The sequence below is a fragment of the Macaca mulatta genome, chromosome 19 (assembly GCF_049350105.2).
Source record: "Macaca mulatta isolate MMU2019108-1 chromosome 19, T2T-MMU8v2.0, whole genome shotgun sequence".
Taxonomy (NCBI): domain Eukaryota; kingdom Metazoa; phylum Chordata; class Mammalia; order Primates; family Cercopithecidae; genus Macaca; species Macaca mulatta.
In genome coordinates, this window is record NC_133424.1 from 2,663,602 (window position 1) to 2,676,748 (window position 13,147).

General features: G+C 61.9%; 1 protein-coding gene and 1 pseudogene across 3 annotated transcripts in view; one reads left to right on the forward strand and one right to left on the reverse strand.

Moving 5' to 3' along the window:
• The window catches only part of LOC144336971 (uncharacterized), a 26,605-nt gene continuing 13,458 nt past the window's right edge, over window positions 1-13,147 (forward strand). The window contains exon 1 of one of the 3 annotated variants that reach the window (XR_013409516.1): window positions 1-693. Coding sequence is in view for 1 of the 3 variants with exons in the window: in XM_077979180.1 (XP_077835306.1) it covers window positions 132-693 (562 nt within the window). In the remaining 2 variants the exon portion in view is untranslated. The remainder of the gene's footprint in view (window positions 694-13,147) is intronic. The other 2 variants (XR_013409517.1, XM_077979180.1) reach the window with 2 other exon arrangements.
• LOC100427589 (uncharacterized) lies at window positions 9,945-11,095 on the reverse strand (annotated as a pseudogene).

The following is a 13,147-nucleotide window of genomic DNA, read 5'->3' on the forward strand; positions in this document are numbered from 1 at the left end:
CGCGCCGCGCCCGCCACCGCCCCACGCACGGAACGCCCCGCGGCGCCGCCCGTCCGTGACGTCAGGTGGCGAGACTGTGACGTAACACACAAGGCGGCGGGCGGTGCCAGGGCGACCAGCCACGCGTCGCCATGGCAACAGCGGGCGGGGATGCGCGGGCGGCGGAAGCTCCGCCCCCGGGAGGGTGTGGAAACCGACTCCTTTCGCTGCCCGCGCGCGCCCCCGCGGCCACGCGCTTTCGGTGTACCCCGCGGTCAGCGGGCCAGCGGCCTCGTAGCGGCCGCAAAGCGCGGTGGCCGTCGCGCGGCGCCATCCGTTGTCGCAAAGCGGCGCGAGAGACGCCCGGCCGGGCGTTGGCCCCGCCCTGCGCTGTGACGTCTGCGGCGCGCGCCCCCGGCGCCGCGGCTGCGCAGTGGGGCGCGTATGGCCGCCGCCCCCCGCTGGCCGACGCTGGCGGCGTAAGGCGCGCGGGCCCCGGAGCGGGCGCGGCGGAGCGCGGCGAGCCCGGCGCCTCCAGTCCCGAACATGCGGAGGCCGGCCCAGGCGGCGCGGGAGCCGGAGCGGGGGCCCGAGCGGGCACCGGAGCCGGAGCGCGAGCGGGCGCGGGGTCCGGAGCGGGGGTCCGCGCTGCGCTGCTGAAGCCGGGCCGGCCGCCCAGACACTGCCCGCGGGCCCGGCCACGGCGGAGCCAAGGTAACGAAGCGCGCGCCCGCACCGGCCCCCACAACCCCTGCTCCCTGGCCGTCGGCGCCCCCAGTGACCCCTGGCGCCCCCGCCCCCACGCTCAGGGTTCATTGCCCCCCCCCTGCGCCCTGCCGACCCCGCACTCCGGACCCCAGCGCCCCCCACCCTGTCTAACCGCCCTTCACGCTGACCCCCCACACTCGGGGCCCCACCACCGCAACTCCTCGCTGACCCTTCAGTCGGGACCCCAGCGCCCCCAACCCCTCTGAACCCGCGCTCAGGACCTCCAGACACAGCCCCACGCTGACCTCCACACTCAGGAGTCTGCCTCCCCAGTGACTCTCACACTCCAGACCCTGCCCCCGCCGCTCCAGTGACTCCCCACTGTGCACCCCGGTGACTGCCGTGCTCCAACTCCCCTGCCCTCCGCTGAGCTTTTAGTCCGCACCCCACCTCCCGCTTTCTTCCCCCACCCAGGGCTCAAGCCCACCGCCCACTCACCCGTGTCCCTTATGCCTCCCCGCGTTCTGGTCTGCAGGCCCCTTCCCACCTGGCCCCATTGCCTACTCCTGTCTTGGCCTGGCCCCTCCCCACGCAGCTGTGTCCCAGTCCTCACTTTGTGGTCCTAAAGCTCTTGAGGGGGGAGAGCAGGGGAATGGTGGGGAGAGGAAGGTGGTCTGATCCGCAGGGACCTGTTGCGGCACTGCCTGGGAACTCCCGGCTGGGCTCGCTGCCCCCTCCCCCTTCCGCTGTGGCCACCGGCTTTGTTTTCCGGAAACGCACGGATCAGGGAGGGAGGGTGAGATGTCTGAACAGGGCCTGCGGTGGCCTCACCGATCCCCGATCCCCGCCTGGCTTCTCTCTCCCAACTTTCGTACGGGAAGACTTTCCCGTTGGGGGGCGTGGGGGCTGAGAGGACATTCGGGGACTGTTGCGTCTTGAGCCAGAATGGCTTTGGGACATCTGGTTCTTATTCCTGTGGCCTCCGGATGGCATTGTTTGTAGGAAGCGGGCCGGAGGGTTGTCTGTGTAGGTGGAGTCCAGCATCTTCTCCCCGTTATGCTCCACCGTGTGGCCCAGGGCTCCGGGGCCGTCCACACGGCCATGTGGTGGGGCTCTGCCTCCCCACCCCAGGACGTGCTGGAGCCTCCTTGGTGTTTCCTGGTTCCCGGAGGCCCTGGTAGTTCGTGGGTGAGGGAGCTGAGCAGGAAGGTACAAAGGCTCCCATCTGGAGGGAAAACCCAGGCGTCCCTCCGCGGAAAGGAGCTCGGATTAGGGAGGGGACTGGGGGTTGGGTGGCAGCTGGGGATGGAAGCACCCTGGGCCACTCTGCCCTGCACAGCCCGGCCCAGCCTGGGGTGCCTCTGTGCAGAGGACAGACTAGACTGTGTGACAGGGCCCCCAGGTTTGCAAGGGGGAAGTTCGCGGTTGTCACCGGTACTTTGTTTTGTTTTCTCCTGTATCTCCACCAAAACGAAACGCTCTGAAACGCTCTGGGCTGGGCTGACTGATGAGTTTCCCAGGCACGCGCACGCCTGCCTTGACGTCTCTAGGGCCCAGAGTGTTTTGCTCAGCCCCCCACGGTGAGCTCTGAGAGCCGCTCCTGCACAGATGGGAGGGAACTGGAGACCTGCGTGCAGGGGAGCGGGGTCTGGACAGGGTCCCAGTGGAAGGGCCAGGTCTGGGGGTGAGAGGCCACTCCTATGTTCTGCAGGACTGTGCGGTGGGCAAATGGGGTGAGATGTCAGAGGAGCTGTCTTTGCTCCCTTCACCCCGGTGGGAGGCAAAACCCCAACTGGTCTGTAGTGCTGTCGGACCTCCTTGTGTGTAAAGGGGCTTCCTGTCTGATTTGATCCTGTCTCGTTCCTTTGAAGGGGATGAGGGACCAGCACCTCAGTGCCTGGACTCTGGGCAGATCCGGGAGCCAGGCCGTTTGCAGGACGGCCTGTGATGGTGCAGCACTTGGTGCGGATGGATTTTGTGGAATTGCTGATTCGGGTTTCTTCTTTTCTTCTTCGCCTCCTTTGTAATGATACAGTAATTACTCTGGGCTACAAAGGAAGTAGGTGAGGGTTTTTTTAATTGAAAGTTCCTGTTGCTCATCGGAAGCTTAGGGGAAGCCAGTACACCAGCCATTAATTTGGGGATTGGGGTAGTCCTGTTGGTGTGCCAGGCACGGTGGGGGGACACTGTGTCTGTGGGGACTGGTTGGGGGGGTCAGTGCACGCCCGAGAGGCAGGCCCTAGCCCCCCAGCAGATGTGTCTGCAGAGCCACTGGGACAGACCGAAGCTGAGCTTAGGGACAGTCGGGATTGCCCTGGGGTATCTGGAGTGATGTTGCCTCCTTTCTGCATCCCCATCGAGCTGCCTCAGCCCCCCGGGGGCTCATGGTCCGTCAAGGCCTTGACTGAGGCCTGGCGGAGGGCAGGTGGTGGGTGGAGACAGCGCTCTGGGTGCTGTTGAGGCCCAGGGCCGGTCACAGACTGGCAGGGGCTGCGGGCCTCGGGTGGCAGTGGGCAGGCTGGCGTGTGGGGCTGGCTGACTTTCTCTGAACCCAGAGGACACAGGGCCTATGTGAAGGAGGCCCTGGCCCGAGTCCTGGTTAGTGTTGCGGTGGTGGCGGGCAGCTGTGGGCTTTGTCCTCAGGTCAGCCTCAAGTCCCGTGTCCAGCTAGGGCTCAGTGGCTGCGCGCGTGCTGGATCGAGCTCTGGTGTCAGGCATGCCAGGTCTGCCTCCCCCGCCCCACAGATCTGCGGATGCTCCGCTGGCAGCCACGCGAGAGAACCTGTTGGTTGGCGGCCTCTGGACAAGGCCGTCTGAGTGAGGCCTGCAGTCTGGAGGCTCCCCAGGTTGGGAGGCTCCGCGTCTGCCTCTTCCTCATTTTGAAGTTCTCGTGGGGCCGGTGCTCTGGGGCTTCCTGGGAAGTGGGTGGAGCGCCCATTTTACAGATGAGGAAGTCGAGGCCTACTTGGCCTCCTTGGGTAGAGGAGGAAGTGGTGGTTACTGACTCCCACACCTGTGCTCCTCTGGTTACCCGCTGTGCCAGTGGGAGCAGTGACAGCGAGGGGTGGTGGCCCTGCGGGCAGAGGATGGGCCTCACCACCTTTCCCATCCTCTCTACCGGCTCTGGGTCCAGGGGACTGTGCTGTCCCTGTGACTGGCACATGGATGCAGCCGTCTGCTGGATGGGTCTGTCCAGGAACTGGACTAGCCTGGCGGCGTGGGGCGTATCCCTTTGTGCCACCTCAGCCCCTTTGTGCCACCTCAGCGAGGGCTCAAAGTGAGGGGCTGGGAACACCAGAATGAGGCTCGGGGGTCCCAGACCAGGGCGGGCCCATCGCTATTTATTCATTTATTTATTTAGAGATGGAGTCTCGCTCTGTTGCCCAGGCTGGAGTGCAGTGGCACGATCTCAGCTCACTGCAACCTCTGCCTCCTGGGTTCAAGCGATTCTCCTGCCTCAACCTCCTGAGTATCTGAGATGACGTGTACCACCACTCCTGGCTAATTTTTTTGTATTGTTTTAGTAAAGATGGGGTTTCACCATGTTGGTCAGGCTGGTCTCAAACTACTGACCTTGTGAGCCACCGCGCCTGGCCTATTTATTTATTTTTTTGAGGCGGAGTCTCATTCTGTAGCCCAGGCTGGAGTGCAGTGGCGCGATCTTGGCTCACTGCCACCTCTGCCTTTTGCATTCAAGCGATTGTCCCACATCAGCCTCCTGAGTAGCTGGGAAGCGCCACCGCACCCGACTAGTTTTTGTATTTTCAGTAGAGACGGGGTTTCTCTATGTTGGCCAAGCTGGTCTTGAACTCCTGACCTCAGGTGATCCACCCGCTTCAGCCTCCCACATAGCTGGGATTATAGGTGTGAGCCCCTGCGCCCAGCCCTGTCGCTATGTAAAAGGCAGAGGAAATCTAAGAGGTTTTTTGTTGTCTCCAGCGATGTTTCGTTGATGCGTGATTGCCCTTTGGATCCTTGAAGAAAGTTGTGCTTCAAGGTAATCCTTCAATTATCTGGAAACTTTGACCCTCTGGAGTGAGGCACCCCAAGTCCTGGTCTGGATTCGTGGACAGAGTCCCCGCCTGTGAGGCCTCATGGCCAGTCCTGCCCCCTTGGCCATGGTGCTGTGGGCTGTGTTGCCGGCGGGACCCGCCCTCCTTAGGGACTTTGTTTCCCCGGTGACTCCAGGATGCTCATGTCATCTGCGATGACCTCTGCCCCTTCCCATCTGACCTCCATCCCCAAGAAGGATGGCAAGTGTGTGAGGGCTTGTACTGTCTGCGGCGGCTGTGCCCCTCAGGCTTCTGCTCCAGTGGTCCTGGGGCCGGGCGGCTGGCGCCGATGCCCAGGCTCTGCCTGTGGTCAGTTCCCAGGACGGGACCAGCATGAGGACAGGGCCTGGCCCGTGTCTGCCTCTGACTTGCTGGGTGTGCCTTTGAGTTCCTCTGAGGGTGGGTGCGCTGAGGGGGTTCCAGCCAGAGCCCTGGAGCCTGCAGGTGGGCTGGGCCGAGGCTTGTGGCCTCAGGGGTGGTGTGCGTGTGCCCTGGCGGCGTCCGCACAGGTGTGTACATGCCGTGCCATCACGCTGGTCAGGCCTGTACGCTGCGGAGAGGGGTGCTGTGTGGGATTCGCTGCCTGCGTCCTGGGTGTACCATGGCTGTCCTGTTGGAAGTGGTCAGGGACCTCCGCTGCCCCTTGGACCTCGCCCGTGGCCTGGGTGACAGAGCGAGACTCCCTCTCAAAAAAAAAAAAAAAAAATTAACGATCCCATCACACTGACCCAGCTCACTGTTCTCTTACCAGCCTTATTTGGGTATGGTCCTCAGAGCATGAGCCACTTTTTTTGCTCGAAACATAATCCACATTCGGTAGAATTCAGTGACGTGTGCACATAAGTGATTTTTGTACAGCTGACCCTTGAGCAGGGTGGGGTTTAGGGCTCCAGCCCCTCATGCAGTAAAATACCCTCGTGTAGCTTTCGAGTCCTCCAGACTCTGCTGCCCACAGCCTGCTGGTGACCGGAGGCCTTGGGAGGACATGCGGTCCATGCTCACACGCCTCGTGTATTGTGTTAGGTGCTGCGTTCTCATAGTGAGGGAAGCTGGAGACCAGAACGTGTCGAGAAAAGCATAAAGAAGATAGACCCTGTTTGCTCTCCGCGCAGTGGAAGTGACGCTCGGGGAAGCCTCTGTCCTCGTCGTGTTCACGTTGAGGGCTGAGGAGGGGAGGGTGGGTCTCGCTCTCTCGGGTGGCAGAGTGGGAGGGAGCCAGGAGAGGCCGGCGCCCTCAGGGCAGCCTTTATCGGGAAAAATCCGCGTCCGAGTGGACCTGTCAGTTCAGACCCGCCGTGGACAAGGCTCCTGTGTGTGTGCAGCCACCACCTCTTATTCCAGAGCGTTCTCATCACCTGCAAAGGGAGCCCCGGCCCTTTCAGCAGCCAGCCTTCCACACCGTCCTTTCTAGAACCTTCCCACCTTCCCAGATTGAGACGCTGTCCTCGTGAAACGTTCACTCCCTTGCCCTCTCCAGCCCCTGGCACCCCCATCCTACTTTCTGTCTCTGTGACTCTGAGGGTTCTAGGGACCTCCTGGGGTGGAATCACACAGGCCGAGACCTTGCGTGTTTGGCGTCTCTCACTGAGCCAAGTGGCCCGCGTCCGAGCCTCGCTCCTGTTCGTGGCTGAGTCGTGTTCCGGTGCGTGGCTGGCCACGCGCTTATTTCCGTGATGGATGTTTGCGTGGCATCCGCGTGTGGTGGCTGCGAGCAACCGTGTCCGGTTCCCGCATGGCCGCGTGGTGGTTCTCGGGCGGTCGTCTAGCGGTGGAACCGCTGGTCACACGGCCTCTCCGGGTTGGACCGTCTGAGAAGCCGCCGACCGCCATCCATAGCACCTGTACTGTTTGTCCCCTGCCGGGTTTTGGGGACCGGATCTCTGCACGGCGACGACCGCCCCCCTCCTCTTGCAGGGACCTGGTTTCTCCGGCGTTTCTCCCGTCCTCAGGCCGGACGCTCCTCTGGCCTGCAGGGCCTCAGAGACTCCGCTGTCCTGATCCCCACGCCGTCTAGAAAGCCAGGGGTCCTGCAGGTGCCTGGTGTCCCCGCTACCGTGGCAGGCACAGGGCCAGATCTTGCACCCTGTGACGAGCACGGGCAGTGGGACCGACAGATGGATGTGCTGCCCATGACCTTCGCCACAGCAAGTTCAGAGGCCGGGGGCATCCACTGTCCGTAGAGTGACCGACAGGCCCCGGCCCCACAGGATCATCCAGGTGGCCCTGGCCTTTCTTTTTTTTTGAGACGGAGTCTCGTTCTGCCGCCCAGGCTGGAGTGCAGTGGCCGGATCTCAGCTCACTGCAAGCTCCGCCTCCCGGGTTCACGCCATTCTCCTGCCTCAGCCTCCCGAGTAGCTGGGACTACAGGCGCCCGCCACCTCGCCCGGCTAGTTTTTTTTTGTTTTTTTTTTGTTTTTTTGTTTTGTTTTTTTGTTTTTTTGTTTTTTGAGACGGAGTCTCGCTCTGTCGCCCAGGCTGGAGTGCAGTGGCGCGATCTCGGCTCACTGCAAGCTCCGCCTCCTGGGTTTACGCCATTCTCCTGCCTCAGCCTCCCGAGTAGCTGGGACTACAGGCGCCCGCCACCTCGCCCGGCTAGTTTTTTTTTTTGTTTGTTTGTTTTTTGTTTTGTTTTTTTGTTTTTTTGTTTTTTGAGACGGAGTCTCGCTCTGTCGCCCAGGCTGGAGTGCAGTGGCGCGATCTCGGCTCACTGCAAGCTCCGCCTCCTGGGTTTACGCCATTCTCCTGCCTCAGCCTCCCGAGTAGCTGGGACTACAGGCGCCCGCCACCGCGCCCGGCTAATTTTTTGTATTTTTAGTAGAGACGGGGTTTCACCGTGGTCTCGGATCTCCTGACCTTGTGATCTGCCCGCCTCGGCCTCCCAAAGTGCTGGGATTACAGGCGTGAGCCACCGCGCCCGGCTTTTTTGTATTTTTTAGTAGAGACGGGGTTTCACCGTGTTAGCCAGGATGGTCTCGATCTCCTGACCTTGTGATCCGCCCATCTTGGTCTCCCAAAGTGCTGGGGGCCCTGGCCTTTCAAGACCACAAAAATCAATGCTTATTTACTTATTTATTTATTTATTTTATTTTATTTTTTTGAGATGGAGTCTCACTCTGTGGTCCAGGCTGGAGTGCAGTGGCGCGATCTCCACTCACTACAAGCTCCGCCTCCTGGGTTCACGCCATTCTCCTCCTGCCTCAGCTTCCCGAGTAGCTGGGACTACAGGCGCCCGCCAGCACGCCTGGCAGATTTTTTGTACTTTTAGTAGAGACGGGGTTTCGCCATGTTAGCCAGGATGGTCTCGATCTCCTGACTTCGTGATCCGCCCGCCTTGGCCTCTCAAAGTGCTGGGATTACAGGCGTGAGCCACCAACGCCCGGCCATCAGTGTTTATTTTTATTTTATTTTATTTTATTTTTTTGAGAAGGAGTCTTGCTCTGCCGCCCAGGCTGGAGTGCGGTGGCCAGATCTCAGCTCACTGCAAGCTCCGCCTCCCGGGTTCACGCCATTCTCCTGCCTCAGCCTCCCGTGTAGCTGGGACTACAGGCGCCCGCCACCACGCCCAGCTACTTTTTTGTATTTTTTAGTAGAGACGGGGTTTCACCGTGTTAGCCAGGATGGTCTCGATCTTCTGACCTCGTGATCCGCCCATCTCGGCCTCCCAAAGTGCTGGGATTACAGGCTTGAGCCACCGCGCCCGGCCCAGTGTTTATTTTTAAGTAGCAAAAGAGAGCCCAGCAATGTCGGAGAGCTTGAACGTTACAGCAACATCTGAAGAAGGCGTTCTTTCCCAAACCTCAGATTCTAGGAGATGAGTACTGTCCGCTTTTCAGGGAAAATTGTCCAAGACTCCCCCGAAGACAGGAGGGGGTGCGCTTAGAAACAGCCAAAGCCTCCTTCCATGTCGGGACGGACGGGTCTTCCTGGGCTGGCCTGGCCTAAATCCACTGCCGCCCACCAAACACGAAGGCGCCTTCTCGTGCCCCAGAGGCCACCAGCGCCCGTCCCCACGGCCTCCCTCCCGCCAGCGTCAGGCGGGGCCTGGCCTCTGGAAGGGAGGTGTCACCTGCTCTGGGGCATCTAGGAGGGAGGGGCTGTGGGAGTTTTGCTGGACACCCTCCAGGTGGGGCTATGGGGGCATTGTGGCGGCGTGTGTTGGAAAGTTTTGGGTGAGCTGGGCGTGTGTTTGCCTTGGTGCCCCCCCAGGTCCCTGGGTGAGCCATGTGCCCAGTTTTCAGGGGAGACCGTGGGGGTCAGAGAGCTGGCCAGGCGGGTGGTCTGTGTCTGTCCCCTGCTGTTGAAATGAGGGGAGGCAAGAGGAGACACCGTGTGCCTGGGGAGGCAACATTTTCTGCCATTTGGCCGATTTATAAAAATCAAAGATGGGGGCCTTCTGGGACCATGTGATGTCTTCCAGTTCAGACCCTGCCAGATCCTGAGGCTGGCCGCTTGTGTGCCCTTGGTCCTCCAGGGCTCCCTGAGAGGGCAGCGCCAGCTGTGTTGTGTATGATGGGACGGGGGTCCCAGTTGGGGGGTGCAGCCTCCCAGTGGGCCAGGACGGGGGATGCTTGGGTGTCCCCAGGATTCGCAGGCTGGGCGGGAGGAAGCAGAGTCCACCTCCCCACCCTCCTCTTCTCTGCTGTTTCTGACTCAACATCGTGAAACATGACATTAAGCTGAGACTTGGTGAGACTGGGGCCACCCTCATTTCCACATAAGGCCGCGTTTCTGTTTACTGGGGGCTAGGACTTGGCATGTCATTTTGGGGGATAGCCCAACCCTTCTGTGTGAAAGGGGTTGTGGTGGTCACTGCAGGACAGCAAGGACACGCTGGCTCCTCCGTGGGCGGTGAGTGCAGGGCTGGACGAGGGCCCAGGGGGCAGACGCTAGTACACTGATAGTGTGTGTGTTGTCTGCGGCCTCTGGGCACTGAGACTGCCCGGGTGACAGAGGGTGCAACGCTTCCATGTGTTCAACCTTCTTTTTTGTTTGTTTCTTGAGACAGAGTCTTCCTGTCGCCAAGGCAGAGTGCAGTGGTGCCATCTCGGCTTAATGCAGCCTCCAGGAGGTTCAAGCGATTCTCCTGCCTCAGCCTCCCGAGTAGCTGGGATTACAGGCGCCCACCACCACACCCAGCTAAATTTTATATTTTTAGTAGAGACAGGGTTTCACCATGTTGGCCAGGATGGTCTCAAACTCCTGACCTCAAGTGATCCTCCCACCTCGGCCTCCCAAAGTGTACATATCCTTTTAATAACAATATATTTGACGATGATTTAAAAAAGCCACTCCCTGAAAGTCCTTAATAAAAGCTGAAGTGAATACAGGCCTGACTCTTAGGCGCACGGGCCTAGCAGTCATCGCTCGGTGCACAGGGCCAGGAGCCGAGTTGTGAGGGACTGGATGGAGGCCAGGAGATGGCAAAGACCTGGGCAGCTCCCCAGGACCAAGCTCTCGCCTGGGGCTCCCTGGGGAATGAGGCCGAACCTCGCTGTGCCCTCCACTCTGCAGCCCTCGTGGGGATCATCGCAGAGGCAGGAGCCGGCGACCAAGGTGACTGCCTTCGGGTGGAGGGAAACCAGGGTGGGACATCACCCATTGGCTCCCACGCTGTGAGGGGAAAAGGCACTCCAGTCTGGGCGACAGAGTGAGACTCCATCTGGAAAAAAAAAAAAAAAGAAAAGGAAATGTAGAAACGCAGCCCACCCAGGTTTTCCATGGCTGTTTGTGGTTACGCTTCTGGAAGGACCAGTGTCCTCCCAGATCTAGCAGGATTCCGATGGGAGCCACCCAGGGTCCCTAGGGTCCCACCCAGCCCCGGGACCTGCCGTGGGAGTTTTCCTTCCTGGTGGGGTGCCTGACTCTGCCTGAGTGCTTCCCCCCGCTGTCTGTGGCACCACCTGGGGCCAGGGGACCCCTGCCCCCCTGGCAAGACCGGGTCAGCTCTGCCCCCGGGCCAGGGTGCAGGAACCAGAACTGAGGCTGAGGCGGAGCAGGGTTGCCGTGCGGGCCTGTGCGCCGTGCGGGCCTGTGCGCCGTGCGGGCCTGTGCGGGCCTGTGCGGGCCTGTGCGCCGTGGGGGCCCGTGCGCCCTGCGGGCCTGTGCGCCGTGGGGGCCTGTGCGTCGGTGTTCTCACTTCCCCCAGAGTCTCGAAGGCCGTCTTTGTGATGGATTTGATGCAAATGTGTCCCCTTTGCTTTTGTTGATGGTGTCTGAGGCCCTGGAGTCCATGGCAGCCGCGCCTCCCTTTGCATAATCTGAATTTTGGGAAAATTGCCCCTATGTGGAGAAGTTGCAGGGAGAGTGCCCTCCGCCAAGGCTGCCAGTGGGATGTGCAGCTCTGGGTGAGGGCCAGCTTTTCCCTGGAGTCAGCTCCGCCCGTGGCCCTCACCTGTGGTCTGTGCCATCACCAGGGCAAGGCTGACCTCCTGTGGGATAGGGGTCCCTGTGCAGCCTCGCCGCCTCCCCGCCACTCCCCAACAGGGTCCAGTCCCAGCTGCCATTGCGCAGCCTCGCCCCCTCCCCCAGTCAGGGTCTGTCCAGGCCGCCGTGCTGTGGTTGCTCATGGCCCTCCTGTGCTCTTTACCTGGGTCCTTGCCTTTGCTGATGGTGGCCTGTGACGGCTCAGCCGCGTTCTCGGAGGCCGGCTCTCCTCATGGGCATCTCTGGTGCAGTCGGTGTGGTGAGGTTGGCTTCTGCCGTGGACGAGGCCTTTTCGTGGTGATGACAGTCGCCCTCGGTCTGGTCTCCACAGTGCTGTGAGGACTGGCCCCGCCCGGCCCCGGCATTCACTCCTCAGCCTCCTCCCGTGGCGTAGGCAGCTTCCCTTTTCTCCCTGATTTGTGGGGTGTTTCTCTTTTGCAGCCAATGCGTTAAACCCATTGCCGGCCTAGGTCAGCCTGCGGTTGGTTTGTCCCGGCCGCGGCAGCTCCTGGGCTCTTCTGTTTTGGAGGGCGCCCTTCTGTCTGCCCTGTGTCACCGGGCTGGGCCTGGTCCCGCTCTGCTCTCCCCTGGGACTGGAAGTATGTGCTGCCCTGGTGTTCGGGGGCTCGTGGGTCCTGGGGCGCTGCAACTCCGCATTCTCTTTCCTTGGGGTGCAGATGAATCAGGGTGGCGGGGGACCGAGCCCACGGTGGCCAGCCCCTGCGGCCCCAGGTCAGAGGGCAGGGCCAGCCTGGATGGCGCTGCCCAGAAGGGGCCACGGCCGGGTCCACATGAGTCTAGGTGTCTCTGAGGGCACTGGGACGGGGGTGGCCTGCACCTGCCCAGCCCAGCGAGGTCCCTGGCCTCCCCTCAGCTTTTCCCTGGGCTCTGGGCTAAGGGCTGTGCGGTGATGTCAGTCCAGGGACTGTGACATCACTGAGTGGAGACAGTCAGAGAAGGGGGCTGCCAGGGCCCTCCCCAGGGAACTGGCCCTGGGCCCAGACCAGATGGAGGACCCCGAGAAGAACAGGGCAGGTAGAGGCCTGAGGCCAGGGCTGGGGAAGGGGGTGGGAGCTGACAGGGAGGGCCGGCTCTGGCCCAGAGCCGGCCATGAGAGCAGCCCCTGTGGGGATGGCTGCAGTCCCGTTTGGTGCCCGGGAGCCATCCTTGGTGTGTGACCCTGAGCCGGCGCTCTCCCGTTGGGTTGGAATTGTGGCCGTGTGGGTTGGGTGGAGGCTGAGTGAGGATCAGCGTCCCCTTCTCCCTCCCCGAGATCATTGCTCTTCGCTGTGGCCCTCAGGCGTGGCAGGACAGGCCCCCAACCCGCAGGCCTGCATGGGCACGGTGGGTGCCCGGCCTTCACATCCCTGCTTCCTTTTAGGCCCCGGCCTTGTCTGGCTTCCCTCGGGCACCCCCTGGGGTTCGGAGCACCCCAGGAGAGGCCAGGCTCTTCTTCCTTGGTGACGGACGGGTGCTGGGCCCCGACCGAGTGGTGACTGCCTCCTGGGAGTGGTCTGCGCCCTCAGAAGCGGCTGAGTCTTGGGGTGGCGGCTCTTGTTTGTAGGGGCATGGGGAGCTGGGTACCCGCCCTGTGCCCATGGACCGTGGCCCAGGGTGGCAGCCCTGCCTGTCCTCTTGACTGCACTCCTGCTGCTGTGAAGGCCTCAGGCACAGGCAGTGACTGTCAGGGCCAGTCCTGAGGTGGGGGACATGGGCTGGGGGCCACTGTGGGCAGCAGGTGTGCAGGCAGCGCTCCCGTTTTGCACTGGGCTGCCCTCCACCCGCTGCAGGTCACTGCCCCCACTGAGGCTGAGGCAAGACTTCGCGGGGTGGGCGTGTATCTGGGCGAGGCTCTGCGGGGTGGGGCGGTGCCCAGGGCAGGGGTTTCTCCATCCGTGTCAGGCTTAGGGCGTGTGTGGCTGGGCTCTCCCTCTGCTGTCTGCCCGTGACCCCCTCACAGGGGCTGTCGTGAGGTGCTTGGAGGC